The 26,569-nt window shown below is 36.3% G+C and overlaps 2 protein-coding genes across 2 annotated transcripts in view; one reads left to right on the top strand and one right to left on the bottom strand.

Annotated features, from left to right (window-relative positions):
• Positions 1-2,873: 2,873 nt before the first annotated feature.
• Positions 2,874-5,087, top strand: LOC118266235 (uncharacterized). The gene has a single exon (XM_050707571.1). It carries the CDS (start codon positions 2,874-2,876, stop codon positions 5,085-5,087), a length of 2,214 nt encoding a protein of 737 aa, XP_050563528.1.
• Positions 5,088-8,495: 3,408 nt separating this feature from the next.
• The window catches only part of LOC118273818 (adipokinetic hormone/corazonin-related peptide receptor variant I), a 102,402-nt gene continuing 84,328 nt past the window's right edge, over positions 8,496-26,569 (bottom strand). Inside the window, exons 4-8 of the mRNA XM_035590961.2 lie at positions 18,923-19,127; positions 16,044-16,200; positions 13,661-13,851; positions 11,460-11,530; positions 8,496-9,077 (exon numbers count right to left, since the gene is read on the bottom strand). Of these exons, the coding sequence (XP_035446854.1) occupies positions 8,973-9,077; positions 11,460-11,530; positions 13,661-13,851; positions 16,044-16,200; positions 18,923-19,127 (729 nt within the window). The 3' untranslated portion in view covers positions 8,496-8,972. The remainder of the gene's footprint in view (positions 9,078-11,459; positions 11,531-13,660; positions 13,852-16,043; positions 16,201-18,922; positions 19,128-26,569) is intronic.

The following is a 26,569-nucleotide window of genomic DNA, read 5'->3' as shown; positions in this document are numbered from 1 at the left end:
TTGGTCAAAGATGTATTTATTAACCGTTGTAACTTGGTAAGATCGGTTTTTGACCAGTTTATGATTCCGAAAGAATAGGTGAGTACGGGGATGGCGAAGGTATTGATGGACTTAATTAAATTACGAGATGTTAACTGCGATCTTATCAACATGTTTAGCCTATGTTTGTGTTTAGCGGTTAATTTATTTTTAGTGTGTTTTTGATCAATTTGGTATGTTTGTTTGAAGCCTAAATATTTGTACGTACAATCTTGTGTCATTGGTCCTATTGTCATTCCTGAATCTAGTATGTATGGGTTGGGCTCGATAAGCTGCCCTTTACGAAGGGAAAAGATTTTACATTTGTCAATGCCAAATGTCATGCATATGTTGTCCGAAAAAGTCTGTGTGAGATCTGCAAGGATGTGGAGTCCAGGTGTACTATTGCTGTAGAGTTTGATGTCGTCCATAAACAATAGATGAGTTAGTTCGAAATCTGGGAAGTCATTACCTACCTTGTATTGTAAGGCCGGTTGTAAAGGAGTTTAAAAGATTTGACAGACGATTTAACGCAAGGCAGAACCAAAGAGGACTAAGGGCATCGCCTTGGAAAATTCCTCGTCTAATGGGTATAGGATCGGTCTCTACTAATTTACCTAACTTTATTTTGGTGTTCCAGTGATTCATGGACTCTGTCAAGAACTGTATGATGGATGGATGGATTTTATAATGTTCTAAAATGTAGACTAGCCAACTGTGTGGGACTGAGTCAAATGCCTTTTGATAGTCGACGTACATAGTGCAGATATCGTTTTTAAGTTTAACGTTGTGTTTCATGGCTACGGAGTCTATTATTAACTGCTCTTTACACCCCTGACTATGTTTGCGACATCCTTTCTGTTCCTCCGAAAGAATGTTATTCTCTGTAATGTGTTTATAAATTATTTCTGAGATACAGCCGGTAATTAATTTGTATATGGTTTGAAGACAGGTTATTGGCCTGTATTTAGCTGGATTCATGCGGTCGGAGTCTTTGGGGATCATGTAAGTTAAACCTTGTGTAATGAATTCTGGTATTGATTGAGGGTTTTTAATGAAATTATTGATATGATTGTAGATTGATGGATGTAAATAAGTAAATTTCTTGTAAAAGTAGTTATGAATATTGTCGCTACCAGGGGCCTTCCAGTTATGCGCTTTTGTGATAACGCTGACAAACACTTCTAATGGGATTGTATCTAATAACATATCTGGTAAATTTTGTAGCTTTTGTTTGTCATTGTCAATCCACGCAGCAGCGTGATTGTGTTCTGATGCATTTGACCAAATTTTAGACCAGTATGTATGAAACTGTTCAGGGTTCGGACTGAGATTATCTGATGTTTGTCGTCGGCTTTGTGTGTTTGTTGTATCAGTAGCTAAGGTTCTGTAAAACTGTCTTTCACTGTTAGTAAATTGTGAGTTTTGGTTTTTACGTTGAGTACAATCATAATATCTACGGCGTCGGCTAGTTACAGCTGTGAGTTTTTGTTTTAAACTGTCCATAAATTGTTCGTCTGTTGTATTAGGTTCCTCGTAGCTAGAGTGTTTACTGTACTTATGTTTTATTCTTTCAATATGTGTGATTAGGTTTAGATTTCTATTTCCATTAATGTATTGTGTCATTCTGCCTATCTCTTTGCGAATAATATGTATCTTTCTGTCTAGCCGTTTCAGCCAGTTTGGTCTTTTGTCTAATGGTGAGTTTTGTTGTTGTGTTGAGGTAATTGTTGGGTTGGGTTCTTTAATTTTAGACCCGTTGCAGAGAGCGGCTGTGTGAGCAGCACAATATACAAGGGCGTGTGTTTTTAAGAAGTCATCTTCGACTGACCCATATTTGGGTAAAACTGTGTTATTTAAGTAGGCAATTATATAAGCCAGCTTTTTGGAGGTTTTTTGTTTAGGGATATAAGGTCGTTTTGTGGGATCGGTGTGTAAATATTTATTGTATGTATCCTCGAAAGTGTTTGTAATTTTTGTGTCAAGTGTTTCATCAGCAAAGACTGTATTTGTTGTTTCATCTTGCAATATAGCGTTACCTATTTGTGTGTTATCTTGAGTATGCGGAATTGTTTCATTTAGTTCGCTACTAGATTGTTGGTTGTTGGAGTCTACAATTGTGTAAGTGTGTGGTGTATCGTATTGTGTGTTTTCTATTGTCTGTAAGTTCAGATAGTCTCTTACTTCTCGTTTAATTTCTTCTAACCTATCGTCTGAAATGAGTCTATTGTTAATAATTACTCTACGTTGATCGGCAATACGTTGTTCAGAGACATGTGCGATATTAGGGAATTTCTGTGTTATAATAGTGTGTAGTGGTTTGCGGTAAGCGGTTCTATTGGTTTCTATGTGTGTTATTCTAAAATATTCCCTTATGATTGCTTCGTTTATATCGTCAGTCCACCTTAAGCGAGTATTTGAGTTTACGGAGATGTGCGCGTGTGTTTCAGCTATAAAAGTTTGTGAAAAACCTAATGTATCCTGAGTGTTATTACTGTTCTGGAGATCAGAACGGACCTCACTTTTTATAGACTCTAATAAGCTATCCGGAAGTAATTTGTTTCTTAAAATTGCTCGTTTCTGGTCTCCTAGTCTTTGTTTAGATATTTTTATTTCTGGAAATTTTTCGCTGAATTTGGAATACAGTGGATCTAAATAGCCCCGGACTTTGGTATCTAAATGTGTAACATAAAGGTAGGTGCGCCAGATGAACTCATTCATTTCTCTTGTCCATCTCAATCGCGCGCGAACTTGGCCAGTGGTGGGTGCAGGATTGATGGCTTCTGCCTCCTGCACAACATCTATTATTACAAAGGCTTTTTGATCCACTTGGTTGGATTGCACCGAGTACAGTAATGGCAAAAATACTGTTACAAAAACTATGGCTCGAAAAGGTGAACTGGGATCAGAACGTAAGTGAAACATTACATGAAGAATGGAATCAGATAAGATCGGATTTTGTAAATGTGAACGATGTACAAGTGGACAGATGGCTTGGTACAACTAATATAAACAAAACTCATAGACAACTACATGGATTCAGTGACGCTTCGACACGAGCTTACGCAGCAGTAGTATACATAAGAACTGAAACAAATGGCAAGGTTGAAATAAAACTCATTGCTGCTAAAACAAGGGTTGCACCACTAAAAACTATATCCTTACCAAGACTAGAATTGTGTGGGGCATTATTACTTTCCAAGCTTATGAAACATATTAGTCTAGCAATGCAAATTCCACCTTCAGATATGTATGCATGGACGGATTCATCTATAGTTATAGCATGGCTATACGGTGATCCCAATCGATGGAAAACATTTGTTGCCAACCGCGTCGTCGAAATTGTAGAAAACTTAAACTACAAACGCTGGTATCATGTAAAATCAAGCGATAATCCTGCAGACTTGGCCTCTCGAGGAATGTTGCTGTCCGAACTAACGAAATGTGGCTTGTGGTGGAGAGGACCACGTTGGTTATCTGAAAAGGAAATAAAATTTAGTAAACAGGAAGTTATTAAAACACAATTAGAAATGAAAAAACAGAAGATTATTACTCACCTCAGCACAGAAGATCAGGATAAATCTATAACTACACAATTTGAGAAGTTTAATGACTTACCAGAATTACTTAAAGTTGTATGTTACTGCAGAAGATTTTTAAACTACAAAGATAATAAGAACATAAATAAACAAATAACGACACAAGAATTAGAAGATGCTTTGACAATTTGTATAAAAAGAGTTCAAGAACTAGAATACACTGAAGAAATTGAAAGATTAAAATTAAACAAACAAGTAAAAAGAAGAAGTCCGTTGCGATCCCTCAACCCTTATCTTGATGATAAACATATCCTCAGGGTGGGCGGTCGCCTCAGACACGCAAACTTACCTGATGAAAGAAAACATCCAATCATTCTCGGAAATAAAAACACATTGTCGCGTCTGATTATAGCCGACGCACACCTTAAGACAATTCACGGAGGAATTCAACTGATGTTATGTTATCTTCGTTCAAAATATTGGATTTTAAAGGCAAAATCAATAGCTAAGAAACATATACACAAGTGCTTGATTTGCGCAAGACTTAATGCTACCGCCAGAGCTCAAATTATGGGAGACTTACCAAATGAGAGAGTAACTCCATCCAGACCATTCTTGAATAGTGGCGTGGACTTCGCAGGGCCCTTTCAGATTTTATTATCTAAGGGTAGAGGAAATAAAACAACAAAGGCCTACGTTTCGATTTTCATTTGTATGTCTACAAAGGCAATTCATATTGAGCTTGTAAGTGATCTTACTTCAGAAGCGTTTATCGGTGCTTATAGACGGTTTGTTGCCAGGAGAGGCAAATGTAGCCACCTGTGGAGTGATCAAGGCCGTAACTTCGTCGGAGCTGACAAAGAACTCCGGGATGCCTGGAAAGAAGCAAGCTTACAGTTCACTGGAGAAATTGCAGAGACACTAGCCACAGAGGGTACTCAATGGCATTTCATCCCCGCTTACAGTCCCTCTTTCGGTGGATTATGGGAGGCTGGTGTAAAATCTATAAAATACCACCTGAAAAGAATTGTGACAACTCACCTGACTTACGAAGAGATGACGACGATACTCTGCCAAGTGGAAGCCTGCTTGAATTCTCGTCCGCTTTGTCCCTTGAATGATTCTGATCCAGACAACATTAACCCACTTACTCCGGGACATTTTTTAGTTGGAGAGGCACCTATCGTTGTCCCATCACCGGATATGAAAGACATAAAGATGTCCAGCTTGTCTCGCTGGCAGCACTCACAGAAACTGGTTCACGACTTCTGGCAGCGATGGCAAGATGAATACTTATCCAGATTGCAACAACGTCCCAAGTGGCATAAAAAGGAAGATGAATTTAAGATCGGAGATGTCGTCTTGATAAAAACCGATAACTTGCCACCTGGAAAATGGTCCTTGGGACGAATCGTCGATAAACATCCCGGTCCGGATGGTCTAACGAGGGTGTATAGTGTCAAAAGTGGTAATTCTGTAACTAAAAGAACTATAACAAAGTTATGTCCATTGCCTCTCGATGAAACCTAGTAAATTTTCAATATTGTAGAGAAACTTAATTAATATTCTTGTTTGCTGATTTACATTGCTTAAAATTGAGATTGATTTACATTGCTTAGAAATACAGTACTTACGTACTTATTAATTGTTGATAGATTTATACATGCTAAATATTAATATCACAGACCCCCCACCTACAGATTTATATAAACTTTTAGTGACTGTGTCAATCATTTAGTTATTTATAACTTATATTATATAATTTTTCTTTCTTAAAAGACCTACAGGTCTTTTGGTGGGCGGTATGTTGAGACGCATAGTGTCTATAATGAACCTACTTGTTTATTCATATTTAATACATACCTTATTTACGCTAAGCCCAGTTGTTAAATACACTTGCAGTCGAAACCACGTCTTTTCATTCAAAAAACCCTAACAAACAAAAGTGAACGCTATCACCATTAACAATTAGTTTAAGTTATGTAGAACTGAATGGAAAAGATATGGATGGAGTCAGGTTATAGCTTTAGCTATAGGTTAGGTTTTATATGTTAAAGAGATAAATGATTAGGTATTACTATCGTAAGCGCAAGTTGTTGATGATTATGGGTCCTGGTGTAGTTTGAAAGTAGTCGAGAAATTTTGACTAGCACTGTTTGCACGAGTAGGCTGCGCTACGTCGCCGCGGCTGCACACGCTACTCATGAAGAGTCCCTCTGTGACTCGAAACTTAGAGCGTTCTCAGTATATTTTCCGGAGGTCCAAAACCCTTAAATTCCTAACCCCTAAAAGACCGACGACGCACTTGTAACGCTTCTGATGTTTCGGGTGTCCATGGGCGGCGATTGCTTACCATCAGGTGATCCTTCTGCTCGTTTACCGGCTTATACCGTAAAAAAGTGAGTAAACCGTTATTTTTAGTTAACTAGCACTGTTGTCAGATTTTTAAAGCTTTTCACTAGCTGCGAAGACTCATATACATTACGTATGTATGGTGTATGTTGTACTAATTGTATGACAACTTTGCAAGTAGACTGCCTCGTTGATCGAGTGGTCGCAATTGCGACTGCTGGACAAGGGCTCTCCGGTTCGTTTCCCGGGTCGGGCCAAGTAGTAGCACGAACGTTTGATTTGTGACCAGTATATGGCCATAGGCTCACCCCCTATAACATGTGACTTATAGCACAAATGTTGAAAAGTGGGTGTACACTGTACATTGTATAGCGGTTTAGGGAACAGCGAGTAAAGTTCCCTAAGAAAAGGAGGATCCTCCGACCAGGCGAGGTGATCATGCCTGGCGGGCTTTCTGCCCAACTGTTGTTCGTTGGGATTTTCTATCCATGTTTATTCGCATGTAAACTTCGTATGTGCGATGCAGGATATCTATGACGTCATCCGTTGATTTGCTCGTCGATAGTCTATGTGAAACTACTATCATCTGTCACTTGTCAGATGTGTCGCCATAGCGGCATTACGTGCCGTAATGTGTACCTCTGCCTACCCCTTCGGGGATAAAAGGCGTGCCGTTACTATTACTTTACAAGTAGGCACTACTACTGGTAGTAAATAAAACAATAACGTTCATATTCCACGTCTTTATTTCCAATATCTTTGATATCCAATAACAATGATGCACAACATTGAACAATTTCATGAACATGTACTGTATTTGTTTTGTTTCACAGCAAGATTTGAGTACAACAGCGGAATACAGCTAGTTTCTGTATTCCATGAGGACAACAACGGATTTATTTATATACATTCATCAGTAATAACAGTTTTGTACAAACATGTGTTAAGAGGTATTGTAAAGCATCGTTCCTACTTGGAACATTTGTCGAGCAATGTGTCTCCAGAGACATCGAGCGATGTCGGACGACATCGTCGCGACATTGTTGACTGTGCGACAAGGAACAAAGTCAGTCAGGAGCTATACAACCTACATAGCTCCATCCCTCTTGCACTGCTCAATGATTGACCATTCTGACACAATTGTAATAGCAGATTAAGGCCCCAATTTCAACAACGTCGCGGCGATATCGTCTGTCTGAGGTTGCCCGACATCGCCCGATGTCTCTGGGACACCATGTCGCTCAACAAATGTTCCTAGTGGGGACGATGCTCAACTAAACCGTAAAACTAAAATTAAACTAAACTAAACGTATCAAAAGATAAAAAAATAAAAGTTTAAAAAAACATAATATAAAGTAGACATTTCTTAATATTTCCTTAGTTAAAACCAGGCCATTTTCAATATTTTTGCGTAGGAAACGACCTCTAATAAAAGCCCATACATTTAGCAATTATAAGGTCAATATTTTACATTTTATTTTCAATAAAATAGGTACAAAAGCTATCTTCTCTTAATTTATAAACCGATTCTAATTTGGTAAATGAAATAATCATAATTAAGACATAGCATAATTTTCATTTTGGTATTGAATTGGCTAATTTTATTTTGTTCTAATATACATTCTATTTCCACAGTTCTTGTGATAATACTAGAATATTTATACAGCTTCGTTCATTCAAATAACATTTAAAATAAAACACATTAGCCAGTTAATTAAATGCAAGAATAAAATATTTTCTTCAATACACTTATTTTAATTAAAAATGAATCCTAACAAATCGAGCCAATTTACCTAATCAATTACAATTTTAATTATTTTCAAACATTATACAATTTTCAGAACAAACGTTATTCAGTCTTTTGTAATAAATTTTCTTTTAATTGATCATTAATTTTTAAATTAGATAGGATAATAGTTATTGGTGTATAAGTAGGATAAATGATATTTTTTCTAAAATACACAACTTCACTTTACCCAATAAAAGAAGCCTTACTCAATAATTTAATCAAGAATATGACAGATTTTTTTATATATTATAATAATTTTGACGTGTAAAAGTGCTCTTTTGTAGTCTATTTGCAAAAATAAATTCATTATTTTATTAATAAAATACCTGAATCAAATTGCAGACATTTCATTGGTTTCTATATTTTTATAGTCGACTATTCCTAGGGCTTTCTGCCCTATTTTATGAGCGATTTTGTACGTGGGCGTAATATCTACGCAATACTCATATGTGGGTAAAATAACATACAGACGTTAGCTCTGGATCCAAATGCAATAGATTAGTATTATTATTTTTTTTGCTATTTTCAGTTATTTACATAATACAGAATCAGCTAATTTTTTTCCATCGAATGATGTGTAGAACCGCAAAAAATTATAATACCAGTCTATTGCATTTTGGCCGGAAAGCATCGATATGATGGTTCGACATCGAAAGGCTTGAAAATAAATATGTCAATTTATGGTTAATTTCATTTTATTCATTCCTATCGGTACCAGAGAATGTAGGAATGTTACAAAGCAACCACAACTTTATGTTCCTGCATTTTTTTTTAAATATCTCATAACACACATCTCCCAATTCTGTGCAGTAATACAGAATTTAAAGAATCACCAAAATTAACTCAAAAATACTCAAAATGTGTCACTCTTTAAGACATCACTTTAGGTCGCAATAAACATTTATTAACAACACATATGATATCGCCATTCCGCTCAAAATAGATTCATATTTTCTCACCATTAATACAAAATAAAAAAACAAAAGTTAAAGCAAAAAACGCCACATCCAGTAACAACCCGCCACTCGGGTCGGATAACTTTATACAAATCTTAGCAAGTCATTAGTAGCAGTTCATTGACCCATCACAAACATTACCTGACTCCTTAGAATTCCGAAGTCAGTACCTGTTTGTTACACACCGCTAACACGTTTTCACACTTAAAGCACTGTTCATTAAATTATGGACTAAACAGTAGCAATTTTCTCGTTGTAATACTGGTGTAGCACCCGGCATCGCTCGTGTTCGGCGCAGCGGAGGCGTGGTGGTGGATGTCAGGCCGGCCCTCTCACCACTTTGGGCACTTCGAGGCGAGAGGGCACGGCAGTTAGAGAGGTCTCTGCGAAACGCACTCCTAAGCGAGTGCGGACTTTGTTGCCCTGTGAACAAGGATATGGATTATTAGCTATTAGCTAGACGTGGAAATTGCTAAGTATTGAAGTCAGTCAATGAAATATATTTTTTATGGTATTAGTCGGTAAAAACAACCAGACGAACCACCTGATGGTAAGCAATCGCCGCCGGCTTCTAGAACACTTGAAACACCAGAGGTGTTACAAGTGCGTTGCCGGCCTTTGGGGGTGAGGAATTTAAGGGTTGTAGGGGAATCGGAGATTGGGAAGATTGGGTAGAGGGTAATTGGGCCAGTAACCTCACACGCACGATGAAACACAACGCAAACGTTGTTTCACGACGGTTTTCTGTGAAGCCGTGGTATCACTACGGTCGAGTCGGCCCATTCGTGCCGAAGCATGGCTCTCCCACACAATTTGTTCGCCAAACCATGAATGAAAGGTATGCGAAATATTTCAACATTGATTTTACCTTTCACTAAACAATATAGACATCGATAAGCTGACAGGAGTCCCGAGATGTCGTTGACCACTTAATGTGAGGGGGGGGGGGGTGGAACATCTTTGCCATCCATTAAAATGTTGGAAGTTTTATTAGTTTCCATCAAACAAGTTTCCTCAAAGAAGTGAAGCGGCGGGTAAATGTTAGGTATAGGAAGTGTTATCGAATCAAGGTAAAATGAGATGCTTCAAAGAAGATCTTAGATTTTATTGAAGATGAATATTAGAAAATGAAACTGTACCTAAGTATCATTTAGGTAGGTATCATTTCATTATCCGATATTGGTTTTAGTATAAAATTCTTGGAGGTGGAGTTGCGGACTACCTAGCGGGTTTATCGGGGCTTCGGCTCAGATTTGGAGAAGAACGGAGTGATTTTTATTCAGTAAGAGTCTGACACTTCCTCTCGCCTCGCCCGAGGCGGGCAGGAGTAGGAACGGGATGGTTTTTAGTCAGTAAGAGTCTGAGACTTCCTCTCGCTCAAGGCGAGAGAAGTAATTGGATGATATTCTCCCGTTAAAAAACAGACGAAGAAGAAAATGAGATAACTCAAGCTCTTTGATTTTCTTTTCAATAAAATCTTATCAATAGAATGAAAAGATTAAAGTGATTAATTTAATTTTTAAGTTGTAATTAATAATATTTTAATATTTATACATATTAATACTATTTTTCCAATAATAAAATATTACTTTATCTGTGTTGAAAAACAAAGAATTTAACTATAGATATTAAAATGAATTTTGCTATTACAGAAGTAATCTAAAGGTCCATAGCCTTTATACTTTGCACTAATCAAGTAAATCCATTACGGCTAGAAGAAAGGGTTGACAAACTTGTTCGTGTATTATTAAATTAATTTAAAACATTGTTTCGTTTAGTTTGTGTAACTGTCAAAGGTTTCAGATTTAATTCCAATAATTGTCGGTCGAAGAATTCTTTTGATTTGGAATTAATAACATGGACTCATGGAGAATTAGTAACTCACTCACACAACGAAACACAACGCAAGCGTTGTTTGTTTCTGTTTTCTGTGAGGCCGTGGTATCACTCCGGTCGAGCCGGCCCATTCATGCCGAAGCATGGCTTTCCCACACTTATTACTTTATACTTTGCCAGCCCCGGATTCGAACATGAGTAACCTCTCAAATAGCACTAAGCTATTATGTCATCTACACTAATATTATAAAGCTGAAGAGTTTGTTTGTTTGTTTGTTTGAACGCGCTAATTTCGTATATAGGAAGTACATAAATATTATTTTGACATATTAAAGTAAATTAGCGAAGTAACGTGAGGATTGCTTAGATCGTGACAACTTCCGCATACACGTCGCAAACACGCGGGATTGACGAGACAAGCGAGAGAAAATGTTGCTCTACTAACTTCATAGAATACTTAAGTAGATACAAAACATAACTTAGTATGTGTATGTATGTATACTGGTGATTATATGTATAGGAAGTTCGAGATACAATATGTTATGTGTTTTAGTACTTTCCAGTAACCTGAATTTCAACAATAATGTCACACATTTTATCCTCGAAGAATGCAGAGATGCACATTACATGTAATGCCACTGTGGGTATAATGTACACCCACTTTGCGCCATTTGTGTTATAAGTCCCATGTAATAGGGGATGAGCCGATTGATTGACAGAGAATTTTTCGAATTACCGAAAAAATCCCAATAAAACTTTTGCCCGGCCCGGAATTGAACCTACAACCACTGGACCAACGAGACCTCCTGAATATCTTGAATTTCATTCAAAATTAATTCAGGAAATTCAGAGATTATTTATTTATTTTTGTTCCCATGTCAGCAAGGCTTCGTTTTGTCCGCGAAACTGCGAGGCGGATTCAGTAAAGTTAAAATAAAATTACTATAATCATAAAAATGTTACATTTACCGATTTCATCAACGGTGTCTCCAAATTGACATTCCTATTCTTTATTGAACTTGATCCTGATCCATCGATACCTGGGAATAAAAAGGACAAAGTTACAATAGATACACAATATTTGCAATTAATGAATAAAAAAATACACCAGTTGTCTTATTGGGAAGACGAAAATACATACCTAATGACTATTTTCCTAGTTAACAGGGAGTGAAACATTTGCACCTTTGATTCGTGCCCTTAGTATAATTTTGCTTTACGTTTAATGTAATCGGAACAAGACTGAAGAAGAAAGAACTGATTAGCCGGCTCGAATAAACGTTTCGTTTTCGTTCAACGTAAAGCAAACTCTTACTAAGGGTACCGAATTTCTAACTTAGAACTTCGAGATCGATGGTTGAACTTACAACCACTCGATCAACGAGCCAATCAAGTTGGAAATAGAACACGGAAATTTACCCTCTACAAACGCAGATGTACTTATAAAAAGAAAAAAAAAACAGAAGAAAATAGACAAATAAATAGAAAAAAAATGTGTGTCAACAAACATTTATTTTTGATTGAGGAAATGTTTCAATTTCCTATTTAATAATACTGTGCAAACATATAAGTTTATCAATCTGTTTGTGTTTGTAACAGTTAACAACTAACTTGAGGTTGGTTGCTCAACAAGTTCACTCTTGCTAACTGTCTGTTAGTATAACTAACTACTGAGGATCCGTTCACACAGTCTCGGAGAGGAGAGCTAATTTTTATCATGTTCAAAACAGAGTTTTACGTATTTGTATTAAGGTTTATTTTTTAATGTGCACTGTTTTTATTAATTATTATATTATCGGCTTGCTCACGTAACTGTTTGACGAGGAATTCGACTAGTTTAGCAGCGCGACAGTCGCCGCGTCGTGTGTCGCGGAATGCTGCTCATGAATAATAGCCTCTAGCATGGCTTGAAACTAGTCGACTTTCTCGTCAGTTACGTGAGTAAGTCGATAACATAATAATTAATTTAGTATGTCTCACTGTTTTTTTATCATTAAAAATGCTTGACGGCGCTTGGTGTGAAATAATAAACGGAGCTGACCGGCTCCGATCGCGTGCTCTTTCTTGCTCGCGCAGCCGATCGGTTCCGATTGTGTGCTCTTTCTTGCTCGCGCAGCCGATCGGTTCCGATTGCGTGCTCTTTCTTGCTCGCGCAGCCGATCGGCTCCGAGCGCATCCACTTTCAGCCGGTGTATGTGAAATAGTTGGCGACTCCGCTGCGACCGACTCCAAGCGTATACGATCCGGTCTGTGTGAAAAGAAAAATGCGCGCCGATGCTCTCCGAGCCGGTCTGTGTGAACGGACCCTTATAGAGGTTAATATAATAGACTTGATACTTGCTTTAGCAGGAGTAATTTCTAATTTCCCTCTCTTGTAGGTTCAGTAGTTTATGAACACAGGATGTCGATCCGGGATGGAGAAAACTTAGATTTAGATTTTTCAATTCACTTGATTATATCTGAAGTTTGAAGTCACATTGCTATAGAATTCATGGAAACAGTGAATTGATTGATTGTATCGGCGTAGATAAAAGTATCAATCAATCAATTTAGGATTGCGAAAAAGAAATCCACTGCGAATTCGACATAATACAACACGGGGCTCTTTTTGTAGTCGGAATAATTCTAGTTTTAACTTAGCAAGGTCATAAAAGAACTCTTTTCTACACAAAGTCACACCATGTGTTAGCCAGTCACAAAATGGCATTTTAATAAAAATATAGGTTATATAAGAAAAACAGTTTATTTGCACCGTAACAAAAATAATGAACAGAAATAAAAATAAAGGTGTAGAGGTACACGATGCAAAAAGGCCAGTGATCAGCTAAAATGTCGCGACCCGCGAGCACGTGTAGCCCGTCGCTATTATTCAATATAAATAAATAAATAGCAATAAATAATAATCAGCACTAAATAATAATTATCTCATTGTATATATGTATTTTCTTTTTATAACGTCACGCCTTTCCGTTTCAGTGGTGAGCCTATTGCCATATACCGGGCACATTTACAGACTCCGTGCTACCACTGAGAAATTTTCGAAAAACCGAAAAAGGCCCAGTAATGCTTTGTCCGACCCGGGAATCGAACCCAAGACTCGGCCAACGAGGCAGTCTGAGTGAATTTATGTAAATATAACCCAAAGTTCGAAATTCCTCATGCTCCCTTACCTATCGTATCTGAGGCACCTGATGAGTGACAGCAAGTCTTTTTAAGTAATCTCCTCAGCAGCCCCTTGATGTCCAGGGTATAGGAGCCGTAGACCAGGGGGTTCATGCAGGAGTTGGAGACAGCCATCACGAAGAGTAAGTCTTGGACCCTGGGCGACACTTGAGCTGCTGATTCTCTGTCTACCATGTACCTGGATAGATGTAAGATAATTACTAACTTGCACATGACTATAAACACATAATAAATGGCTGTGACATACGTACGGACAGACAGACAGACATGACGAATCTATAAGGGTTCTGTTTTTTGCCATTTGGCTACGGAACCCTAAAAACTATGTTTTTCTGAAATCTTTGTTTTAGAAAAGAAAAGAAGAGTTGTTTTTCTTTTTTTTTTAATACGTTTTTACCACACTAGGTATTTCTCCTATGTCGTGGATGCGTTTACAAACATACAAGTTCAAATACATATGACATCTAGACACGAAACAACAATTTGTGGATCACACAACGAGTTGCTTCCTGCATCTGGAAATCGAATCCGCTACACGTTACGCGGCAGCCGGTTGCCCAGCCACCGCGCCAACCGTGGAGTCAAATCGATCAATAAATGATAAATGATACTTATTTCTGCAAGTTGGTTACAAAATAACACTTTTACACGTCTATCGAAGGAACATCGCGTCTTTTAACACTTTATGGTATACCTCAAGATGTTATGTACGTGAAATTTTAATGATCTACTCGCGGTTCCGATTTCGGTTGTAGGTACCAGTATGTTATGCTGTCAATTAATCAAATCACGAAAACCGAATGGAGAAAATAGGTTTGTTAAGTATTTAATATTAATGTTGACTGACACTATTAGCCAAAAACAAATACAAAGCATTTTATATTAATCAATTTCAATTACATTGGCACGTGTAAAAATAAAGATATCTATGTATAATAGAAATTTCTGTCAGTTAGTTTATTATTTAAGTTCGTTTCTTAAAACTAAAAACATTCATTAAGACAATTTTTAAAGTGTATTAGAAAATAGTTCTAACTTAGCTCTATTTTCAACCTAAAACTAAAGTCTTAGTCTCTCACTTCGCAGAATTCTTAAAACTAATATTTCGTTAATAAACATTAAGAATATACAGTATACACCCACGAGTTTCAGTTCTTCGTCTAGTGAAAACATAAAGAAGTTTACACACATTTGCATATAAAGTGGGCTACACAATTGATCTGAACAAGATATATAATAATACATATATGTATAAGGTCTTTGGGAGTCTAGATAGCTGACTTTCGATATATAAGTTATTCATATACATTTTGTACTGCTAATCTAAATGCAAAGGATATTAGTTTCCGAAATACAGAAACGTGACAGAATTCAAACATGAGGCTGATATTTTTAGACAGGGAAGCGTTGTGGAGCGATGTTTATTTGTTACTAATGAACTTGATTCAGGGTGCTTTTCCACCAGATGTGCTATGCTACGTTGCTGTGGATGCGTTTGGCTTCAATCATATTTGATTGGTGGAAGCCAAACTTTTATGCTTTTACACATAGCATAAAAGTGGTGGAAACGGACTAATTTAAGCTATCTTTTTTATATGGAAAGATGTGTGCTATGGATATGTGCTATGGATGGCTTTCTTACTATCGATACATCGCATACTCGAACTGTGTTTTTCCTCGCACAAATACATAGCTTAGTATCAGTAGAAACGGTCACATAGTTTCACAGCTTAGTTATTACATCTTCGTAACATAGCTACATAGCACATCTCTAGTGGAAAAGCACTCTTTTGATAATAGTAAATGTGAATGTTTGTTTGGATGTTTGTCGATTGTCGCCACACCGTCAATCACGATGAAGCTACTAAACGGATTTTGATGTTTGGTATACAGACAGGGTATGAGCTGATTTGGGTGATAGGATACTTTTTCATTAAATTTTATACACGGTGTAACAAAAAGGGGGTATACATATCAAGTGCACAGTTCCTAGATAATATAACAAACGATACGGGAAGGGGTTTTTCAACTCATTTTTCCATGGAACAAAGTTATGAATTCAATACATAAAATTCCAGAAACCGAACATCAAAATTAGGTAGATACAGATAATAGGCGATTAGATTTACAGTAGAAATGTTTCGTAATTAGCGAGTGACCCCTGTAGTGTTGTGATACGTTTGTATGATTTAAAATCAAGAATCATACGACACCAAGAATTTGGTACCAATTTTTTTTAAACGTATTTTAGGCTGAAACTTTGTGTAGAGATTCTATTAAACCTGTATTCTTCAGTGCTTCTTGATGTATATGGGTATTTTATTACACCCTGTATAAATAAAAATATGAATCAATATACATGATACATACCACATAGTAATAGTAGCGTATGGTAGCCAGCAGAGTGCGAACACGGCGACAATGGTGACTGTCATGCGCAGTGTCCGACGCCGGGCTCGCTCTAGCACGCGTCGGTCGGATCTGCGCAGACGCACGTGTCCCACACTACTGCGGTGCATGCGTTTTTCTAGACAAATGGAGAATAGAAAAAGAATATAGTGAATATCTTACAAATATAGAATGAAAGAAAAAAAAAAGAGTTCGAAATATTAAATACCCTTGCTTTGTACAAAATCTATAACATAACTAGGGACCAAAATAGACACACGTGAATTTGTATTAAGTTAGTTGGGGGACTGGATAAGGCTACTTTTGTCTCTTTCTAAACCCTTACTTTCCTAAAGGGTGCAAGTATCTGTGGAACATTTTGCAATTTCCAAGATAGAAAGCTAAGAATTGGTATGATGTGGATTGTTTGTGACAAACAAAAAAATCTTGCATGATATTTATTGGAAATCGGTTCCCCTACCCCTTAAAAGCGCGTGTAAGGTCGCAGACGGAAAGCAATATGGATTTTTAAAAGCCCCTAAGTAAATACCCCCATACAATCTACGATCACCATTATTTTCCTACAAAAATAGAACACGCAAGTTTTTTGGCTATCATATTTAATAGATAACATCTAAACGTTCATTAATAGCAGTTAATGGCTTAGTAAAACGCATAACTTGCTAAGTGAAGTGGTCACTACGTAAACTAGCTTGTGAACTATGATGTACCAGTATAAACTGACCTTGGAATGTGCGGATAGGTCATACAAAGTTAGGCCATGGTAAACTGGTTATAAATAGCTCAATGTATAGCTGTATACAATACAATACATACATACTCTGACCTAGTTGGTGAAGTGCTGGGTTAACTTGTGTTCGATAAAAAATATAATAGACTTTTTTTGCGTGTTGTCATTATCAGAAGGGTGGGTAGAGAAAAAAATGTAACGTCATGCCTTTTATCCCCGAAGGGGTTAGCAGATTACGACACGTAATGCCACTGTACAATGGACACCCACTTTTCTATATTCACACTTTTATAAGTCCTATGTAATAGGGGGTGAGCCTATTGCCATATACTGGACTCAACTCTATACTCCATGTTACTACTGAGAAAATTTCGAAAATACGAAAAAAGCGCAGCAATTATTTGCCTGACCCGGGAATCGAACCCAAGGGTGTGCTCTTGTCGCTCAGTCACATTTGCGACCAATTGAGCACTGACTGAAATAACATTATCTATTTTTATAGCGTCTATCTATATGTTACAGTACTTACTTGTTTACTGAATGTTCCTAACATCTGAAAAGTTGTTACAAGTTTCGAAAATAGCGAAGTTCAAAACCACGGATTTCTATTTTGGTACTTTATCGATTACTTTAATAACACATTCAGATTTTGCTCGCAATTTTATTATAATATACAGTTGACTCTCGTTAATTCGAAACTGGAGTTTACTTAAAATTTATTTGAAAAATAATTAAATATCAAATGGTTAGATGGAATTTGTCTCAAAAAGTCGGGACTGTCCTCTGCAAGTTCTCTGATTTTTCTGTCCATTTCTCCCTGCAACTTCAAACTGTCGAGAGTATGATTGCGATAAGTTCGAGTGATAATGCACAAGTAATTTGGTTATCTACGTAGAATAGATTTTTTCGTTTGAATTACCAATTGTATAAAAATGTAATGATTTATGTCGAAATATACAAAGATTTTCTAGGGACATAGTGATAACCTTAGATAGAGAGGTGTGAATTAACACGAGATTTGACTGTAATTATATTAAAATAATTATTTTTCTTAAATACGAAAGACACAGTTAATAGTCTTTCTGTATTCTTATAATTCTACATTTCTAAATTTCGAAGTTCTTAAATTAAATTAAAATATGTATGAAGGTCTGCGCAAGGATTATTTTCAACTCCCTGAATATAATTGTAACCAAGCAATAAAAGCGTGTAAAAGGGACAGAAATATAATATGCCCAAATAAACCAATTTATAAGAAAGAGACCACAACAATGGTATATTAAACAGCCATGGTTGAAAACACATGGTATTTTGATTCTGTAATCAAATAAATGCGTCCGCCTTGCTATGTTACATGGTACTAAGCATAAATGTGTTACATTCCAGAGACTGTAATTACGACTCTATATTAAAGTTATGAAGGCATAAAATTGCCTGTAAGACAGTAATGTTCAAAAATTAATTACTGGGGTATAATTGCGTAATGTTCTTTTGTTTCCAGAAGACACAAATTGCTGGATTATTGTTAATTATTATGACAAGGGTGTGGGAAATTTAGTGTCGCGGTTGTTTTCTGCGCAATTTTGCTTTATTAGGGAACCTTTGTCTACTTATCTGGCTTGTTATATCAGGATAAATGCATATTCAGCGGCAATCAACAACATGTGGTTCTCCGCAAAAGAGTAATTAAGTAGAGGTCACTGTATAAAGATCACGCCTTTTATCCCCGAAGGGGTAGTCAGAGGTGTCAAAGTCTAATACTAAATTAGGCACTTTTGAAACGTTAAATTGAATTAGCCATCAGTCTGTCTGTCAGTGAAGCTAGGTGCTTGTTCCAAAGTGTAGCTTCGAATGAAGAAGAACGAGCAAGAAACTTCATCGTTACTTACTTTTGCACATTACAGTGGCATTAGCCTAGCTTATAATATAATCCGATAAGAATGAATTCCATTACATTTGAGATTGAGTAGAATTGTGAAGACCTAAAAAATCTTAGGAATTGATTCAATTCAATGTCAATTTTCGTTCATAGCATAAATAACATATATGATTTGACAATAAAGTCCATCATACAATCATTAGTTTAGTAGTTTCATGTTTCAAAACTTACCATCCAACTCCTTACTGCTCCGATGTATCTCGCAGAAGATACACACGTAGCAGACGGTGATCACAATCAGAGGCAAGAAGTACATAGCGCAGAGGCAGAAGACATTGTACACTACTTCTTGTTGTTCCGAGCTAAAGGCGCCGAAGGAGACACACTGCTCAAAACCAGCAACTTGAGGGTGACGCTTCACACGGAAGACTACGCTCTGTGGACAAAAGAATAAGGTGTAGATTTCTGTAATGGTGTTGGTCGTCGTCAGTCCTTTTTATCCCCGAAGGGATAGGCAGAGGTGCACATTACGGCATGTAATGCCAATGTACAATGTATAACTTTTTACCATTTGCATTATAAGTATAGGATGAAATAGGGGTGAGCCCATTGCCATATACCGGACACAATTCCAGACTTCGTGCTACTACTGAGAAATAAAAAAAAAAAACGTAAATCGCCCTGCAATACTGTTTGTGGTCAATAAAACGAATTGCACGTAGCTGTGATTTAGTATTGAAGAATAAACGAATAATTGTACAATAATTAATGAAAACGTAAAATAATAAAAAAAAACGACTGCGCTCGACCGTTGCGTTCGGCGAGAGTCGTCGCTGCCGCTTGCATGCAGCGCGCTCGCGTCGCGGCATCCCTTTACCCCGGTCCCGCACGGTGCGTCGTCCCTGGATTGCGGCGTTAACAAATACTTTACCCGACCCTGGAATCGAACCCGAGACCACTTGTCCGGCAGTCATACTTGCCGCTCTCGACCAATGAGGCAGCCTGGTTGCAGCTGGTTAAATGTGATGTATAAATTCTTTCTAAACTCATAGTTAGATACATAGATACGAGCTAGGTTATTCTGTAAGTATAAAGTGAGCTCAATCGCATTCTCACCTGTCATTGGTCGAAATTATTCTCACAACCAATGACAAGGCGGACCGCGGTCGTCTTTCCTTCAATCTTTCGAATGTAAGGTTACAGAATATTCTAACAGTAATTATTTCACTGTGATTTTCCGTCAATTTGTAAATAATCAACAATCTGATGAAACTATTAAATAACTATCACACAATCCATCACTCTATTCAGTTATCCCAACTCCAAACCATTACATAAATCTCTAAGGGAATTCAACTGTCATAGTTTCAAAGCGATATTAACTGACACGATGATACTTGAAGTTGTCAAAGAATGACCAGCTCTCTTCAAAGTCAGATTTATTACCAACTTGAGTAGATAGTAATGTCTCCATAGTAACATTGACGAGGAAAATGATAGAAACAATGTTTCCTAATATACATAATTTTCCGGAGTTGCGGACAACATAAAAGATTATTACCGGGGCTCCGGCTCAAATCAGGTTCCCTATTCCCTAACAAATTTTTAAATTCCTAGCCCCCAAAAGGTCAGCAACGCACTTGTAACCTCTGGTGTTTTGGGTGTCCATGGGCGGCGGCAATGCTTACCATCAAGTGATCCGTATGCTTGTTTACCGGCCTATATCATAAAAAAATGTTACTTAAGTTTTCGACAGTTGAAAGTGCTTAAAGAGTAAATAGGACTCACTTAAATTATGCCAAAAAACGAGCAATTCACAGAACACGGTTTCCTTAATAAAATGTAAATTTTATGGAACAAATTATGCACCGCACAAGTATTCTGATTGTAGCAATTACGTGCTTCATTTAAACAAAAATATTTAACTGCACAGACTTACCAATTATTTTATATTTGCATATTTACGTTTGTGAATAAATACATTTTAATTCGTGGTTTTAATTCGTTGCAATATGGCGGATAGTAATATTTTTATAATGACTATCGTGTGACATAATAAATTAACTAAAAATTACGGTTTACTCACGTACATTAATGAAAAGCATGTGACTCGAAATTAGTAGAACTTTTCTTCATATTCATGGTAAGTAAATAAACCATTATTTTTAGTTAATTTGGCATTCGCCAAGTTTCAGTAACTAGATTTGGTCACAAATGAACAACCTACTTTTAACCAACTAAGGGAAACTGACCAGATGCATGTCGCATCATTTGACGTATGCATGCATCCTTCACAAATTCAGTTACATCCGCCTGTTTTTGACCTGCATCGCATACATTCGTTCGCAAATGACACAACACCTATGAATAGTTAGCCTATGTTTTTTGTTAGCCGTTTAGTGACGGTTAACTAAGATTATTTAGATACCAGTGACAAACGGTGAAGGAAAACATCGTGAGGAACCTGGGCTTATAATTTATAATCATAAGTTTAAAATCGCCAACCCGCATTGAGTAAGCGTGGTGATTAATTTTCAAACCTTCTCTGTGCGAGAATAGGCCTGTTGATGTGATAGTGACGGCCGAGTATAATGCTACCTTTACTCCAAGCCATATGTGTCGTAAGATAGGACTAAGGGGTTTCACATTTGACAGAGACCGGGCACCAGCTCTCTCGGATAAACCTGAACCTTTATAACTGCGGTCGCTAATACTTCTGTAAACCCTCTTATGTAGAGGAGGCTCATCATGAGCTCTTCACTGTAGTGCTCCTGATTTTCAACCCCGTAATGAATGCAAATCAATTGCCAAAAATCGGGTCAATATTACCGAGGCAATATTGTATTTATTCAACCTGTAGATAATGAAATAAGCCCGTATTGTCAATCCAATACATCACGAATGTACTTAATAATCATTTTATCGCAATATATATTCATTGTATTTCTCAATTAATTTGATTTGTATTGATTTGCTCTCCTCACTGTAAAAGCTGAGTGTGTGAGTGATTTCCATTATGACGTTTTAATAAACAAAACATAGGTAATAGCTTTTAATGTTCTGCAATGTTAATTAGCAGTTCACTTATTTTCCTTTATTTAAATACTATTTTGTAGTTTAGTAGTTTATTTACTCATTTGCAAAGCGAACTAAAGAATGTTTACTAGTCGACCTCTCTCGTAAAAAACTATGAAAGAAAAGTTTATAAAATAGTTTAAAACAGAAATACTTTATGTTATCGCAACTCAACCCTTTCTGTTTAACCTGATCAAATACCTATACAAGTCGAAAGTATATAGGTATATTAACACATTTAATGCCATTGGGCCAAAAATGACCGGCGCTAGCGGAGGATTTGCGTTCAATAGCTTTTTTGTTGGCAGTCAAAGTCTTAAGGAATACTCACTTTTCTAAGTTCAAAAATAAACGTGACTTTTTCTCTTAGGAAAAAGTCACCTATCCTATTTATAAAGTTTTTTTTTATATGAATAGAGTTAAAAAAACGAGTTATAAATAAACATTCAACGTAAAGTCACAAACCAGCTTACAGTAAATCACGAACTGAATTTCCTTTTCAATGTTTCCACTTTTAAACCATTCGGCTGTTCACAGTCATTTAAAATGCAACTCACAAGTCCTTAGTATCTATTTTAAGACACGTTATTTTCATCGTGGTTCCATTGTTTTTAAATCCGGCTTGAGCCTTAAAGTCCAAACATGAAGTATCGGATACTCCAGTAAATACTTATTTATTTTTCAATACAAAAAAATACAACAGTCTGAAGTTGTGTGTCAACACTGTAAAGTGGTTCTTAAAAGTATAGACTCTAGATGCAAATTAACCTTGTCGAATATATTTTATGGATTTTCAGTCTTATTGCATCATATAAATAGGCACTAAGTAGGCAGGTCTTTGGCTAAAAATCTTCTATCTTTTTCAGTAATAGAGTGGGTTTGTTTACACTGAAGCTTATACTATCCGAAAATACTTTCAAACTGCTAAGCCTTCTTTTTTTTAAAGGGCGGAAAATAATCCAATTACCTGTCAGAATCTTACTGACTAAAAATACCCCATTTTTACTCCAGCTTTTCGAGCCGGAGCACCGGTAACCAGCTAGGCAGTCCGCAGAAACTGAAAGTCTACATATAGATGTAGGCTATCGACAAGTCAACAAAGATAAGAATCTCGGATTTGATTAAAAAAATCAGTGACATAGCCAGAAAAAAACTTTGCTTATTTATCCTTATTTAGTGAATAGAGAGTTAGTTTTCTAAGAAAAGGAGGATCCTTTGACGTGATCGCGCTTGTCCAACTGTTCTTCATTGGGATTTTTATCCATGTTTATTCTCATATAAACTTAATATGTGCGATGTAGGATTTATGACATCATCCGTTGATTTGCTTATCGAACGTCTATGTGCGTCACCTATCATTTGCAATGAGTCACCACACTTACTACTTTCCCACAGACTTAAAGACGTTTTAGACAGCAACATCCATGTATTACAATAAGACTTTCAAACAAATACATCGAGACTGTACCGATGAGGAATAGCTCCGAAGCCTTTGTCACTGTCGACGTCACGATCAGGTAGCTAGTTTCATTTGTCTTAGCCAGTAAATTAATAGTGTTTGCAAGTCACTGGATTGTGTAACCAGTTTAGTCTGACACGCGTGGGTGATGTCCAATCTGTCTAGTCATTTGTTTATGTTTCTACGAAACTAGGCTAGGTTTTCGAAGTGAATTTGTGTGTGGGTTCTGTTCGTCTTGTGTTGAAGAATTTCTTTGTCTTTGAATGGTTGGAGAATGAATTCAAGCTAGATAATTTTTGTTGGGTTTTACTTTTACCAAAATCTCTGAAATTATTCTATTTTTCATTTAGAACAGAAAGTACATGGAGCTAGTTGGCCGCTCGCATTCATTTGTCTTTTATTTAATCTATTTAATAATTAAACAATTGTTGTTCATTATATCTTGAGGTTGATCATCATTGTCACATCTCATATTGCAAGTTGCAAGTAATAGCGCTTTCTGTTTTTAGCCTTTTAAACTACAATCAACCGCGGAGAATATACCCAGTATAACCCTCTTATATAGAGGGCTTATTGCCCAGCAGTGGGCGATCTCAAGATATTGATTTGTTTATGTTTTTCCCAAGGGATCAAGAACTTAAAATAGTTAAACCCACTCTTTACTTGTTATTTTTCATCCTATGAAATGGCTTGATCATTAATAATAACGCAAAAAATTGACTTAGGATTATACGATAAAACTACGTATCTTTCACTTTTCTCTTGATCTCTCTATTAAAAAACTATTTATTCCTAAATCGGTAAGAAAGTGGGAGTAAACAATATTCTTTTCATTACAATCCTTTATTATTCTCCTTATAAACTGGTTAAATATGAGCCTCTAGCATGGCTTGAAGCTAGTCGAGTTAATCGTCAAATAATTACGTGAGAAAACATGATAATTAATTTAGTATGTCTCACGAAAGTTGTAGTATAAACATGTAGAAAGAATATATTATTATGTTTTTAAACTGACATGGTCACTAATACTAACATTAGAATATAAGACGGAAAACTCATAGACATTAATAAACATAATGGTAAATATCTCGTCTTAAGTTCTAATATTAATGTAAAAAAAAGTCTGGAAATTGTACGCAATGCTTGTCTATGGCAACGAGTCAGTCATAACTGGTGAAAACTGAATGTTTAAAAAGTTTATTCGCTGTATAATTTAATATTTAAACAAATATTTAATTTTACTTTCAACCCACGGATACTAGAAGCACAACATTATGTATATTCGTTTCTGTATTAAATAATTAAATTTTATATAACCAATAAACTTTTTATTGAATTCCTTGGTAGATAATTCAGCCAAATGACTTCCTTATTGAGTTATTTCGGTGAGTTGTTTTAGATAAAGGGATGGTGAAATCGTTCGTTAATATTTTAGTATCGATATCAAAAAGGTTTTACTGTGAAGGTGGTTTTATTTACCCCATGCCTAAGGAAGCTACTGTGTTTTTATGGAAAAGACCTATAAAATTACATCAGATATCAATTTAAAAAGTAGGTATTATAAACAGGAATCTATATATATTAGCTTTTTCGCTTTGCAAAACCACAACGAAACATAGCACTTCAAAACTCTATGACATTTAGTAAAAAATCCTTACCTTCATAAGTGGCCACTGCTGACCAAAGCCTCTTCTCACATGGAGAAGGTTTGAGCATTAATCACTACACTTGCTCAATGCGGGTTGGCGATTTCAAACTTATTACTACAAATTACGAGTAGTTATAAACCCTGGTTTCCTTACGATATTTTCCTATATCGTTAGTCAGTGGAGTCTAAATAATCTTAGAAAGTACATAACTGAGAAAAAGTTACATTGGTACTTACCGGTGGTAGCTTTCAAAGCCGCTTTCTCATGCATGAGAAGCGGGCGTCTTTTTAAACCTCCGGGCCACCACGATTACTTTCATTAATAAGTACTTGCTTGGCGCAACATGAATAACAAGCCAAACAAATGTAACATCTTTTAAAGCAAAGCAACAACTTTATTTGATGTTTCGGGCGTCCCTGTACGTGGATTAACAAAAATATAAATGCTTTGACTTTGACTTTGAACCCAAAAAAAAGAAAAGTCCATTTAAAAACCTTCTCAATAGGATAATGAATGAAATTAATCGCATTCAGCATTCATTCTGAACTGAAGAACGGTGAACGAATGACTTTGCAAAATCCTTCACTTGGCTGACAAAGATAGCTACTGGCCTCGGACTGTCAAAACAAAATTAAAAAAGTGTCCGTTACCTTCAAGCTTTGAAGTGAGTCTTTTAGAATTTGAATTTGGAAACAGAATTGGATTGAGGTTATCAATCCAATTACATTCTTTTTTTTTTTGTTACTTTAATTTTATTGCAATCGATTTTTGTGAACTATTTTGTTTTTTTTTTATTATAATCTATTTGTAAATAAGTAATGTGTGTGTTCCGCAAATTTATTAGTTTCTTAGAAATATGATGTGACGTGAAAAAAAAAACATTTTGCTACAATTACTAGTCTATGACATAAAAGCAGAGATATTAATTGTGTTACGAACTTTGATTATTTATAATAATATATATCTAGATGGAGCCTCATCATACAATAGCAACAAAAATGTCATAGCTACAACGAAAATTATCTCATCAAATTTATATATCCCATAAATATTTGAGTACACACGTTTATAATAAAGTTAAAAGAAATAGTAATATAACAAAATATTAAAAAAATACTCATTGCTGGACTACTGGTCTCCTCTTTATTGGAGAGTTTGGCATGACCTCAAAGCTTGGCATGCGGGTTAGAGAGGTCCACGTCTAATCAAAGAGCACCGCTAAGTGCCTTGAAACAAAGCACAGATTACAGTAAAACCGAGACGATTAAACATTAATTTCTTAAGTTGAAACCATCAAACATCATCCACAATTAGGTACCGTCATTAAGATGAAGTTACGTCATTAATCCTACAGCTCGTTAATTGAATGGGATCCCAAATGATCTGAAGAGATCTCTTCACTCGGATCACTTGGATCTTCAGTTATTGAGCGTTTCTAAACATGTTTGTGAAGTTTAAATATTCAAACGGCATTTAGTTTTGAGATACTCCCAAAAAATGTTTTTCTTTCGTTACAAATATTTTAAGATAAATGGGGATACATGGGGCCTCGCTCTTTGTATTTTCGTTCGAAAGTTTGACACGTAGGTATACCTAAGTATACATTTCCGGAGCTGCGAACTACCTAGCGGATTTACCGGGGCTCCGACTCAAAAACCAGGAGTAGGAACGGGGTAGTTTTTATTCAGTACGAGT

Source organism: Spodoptera frugiperda, chromosome 3 (assembly GCF_023101765.2).
Source record: "Spodoptera frugiperda isolate SF20-4 chromosome 3, AGI-APGP_CSIRO_Sfru_2.0, whole genome shotgun sequence".
Classification (NCBI taxonomy): Eukaryota; Metazoa; Arthropoda; class Insecta; order Lepidoptera; family Noctuidae; genus Spodoptera; species Spodoptera frugiperda.
The sequence above is the reverse complement of the archived record's forward strand: the minus strand, read 5'-3'. Positions and strand labels throughout refer to the sequence as shown.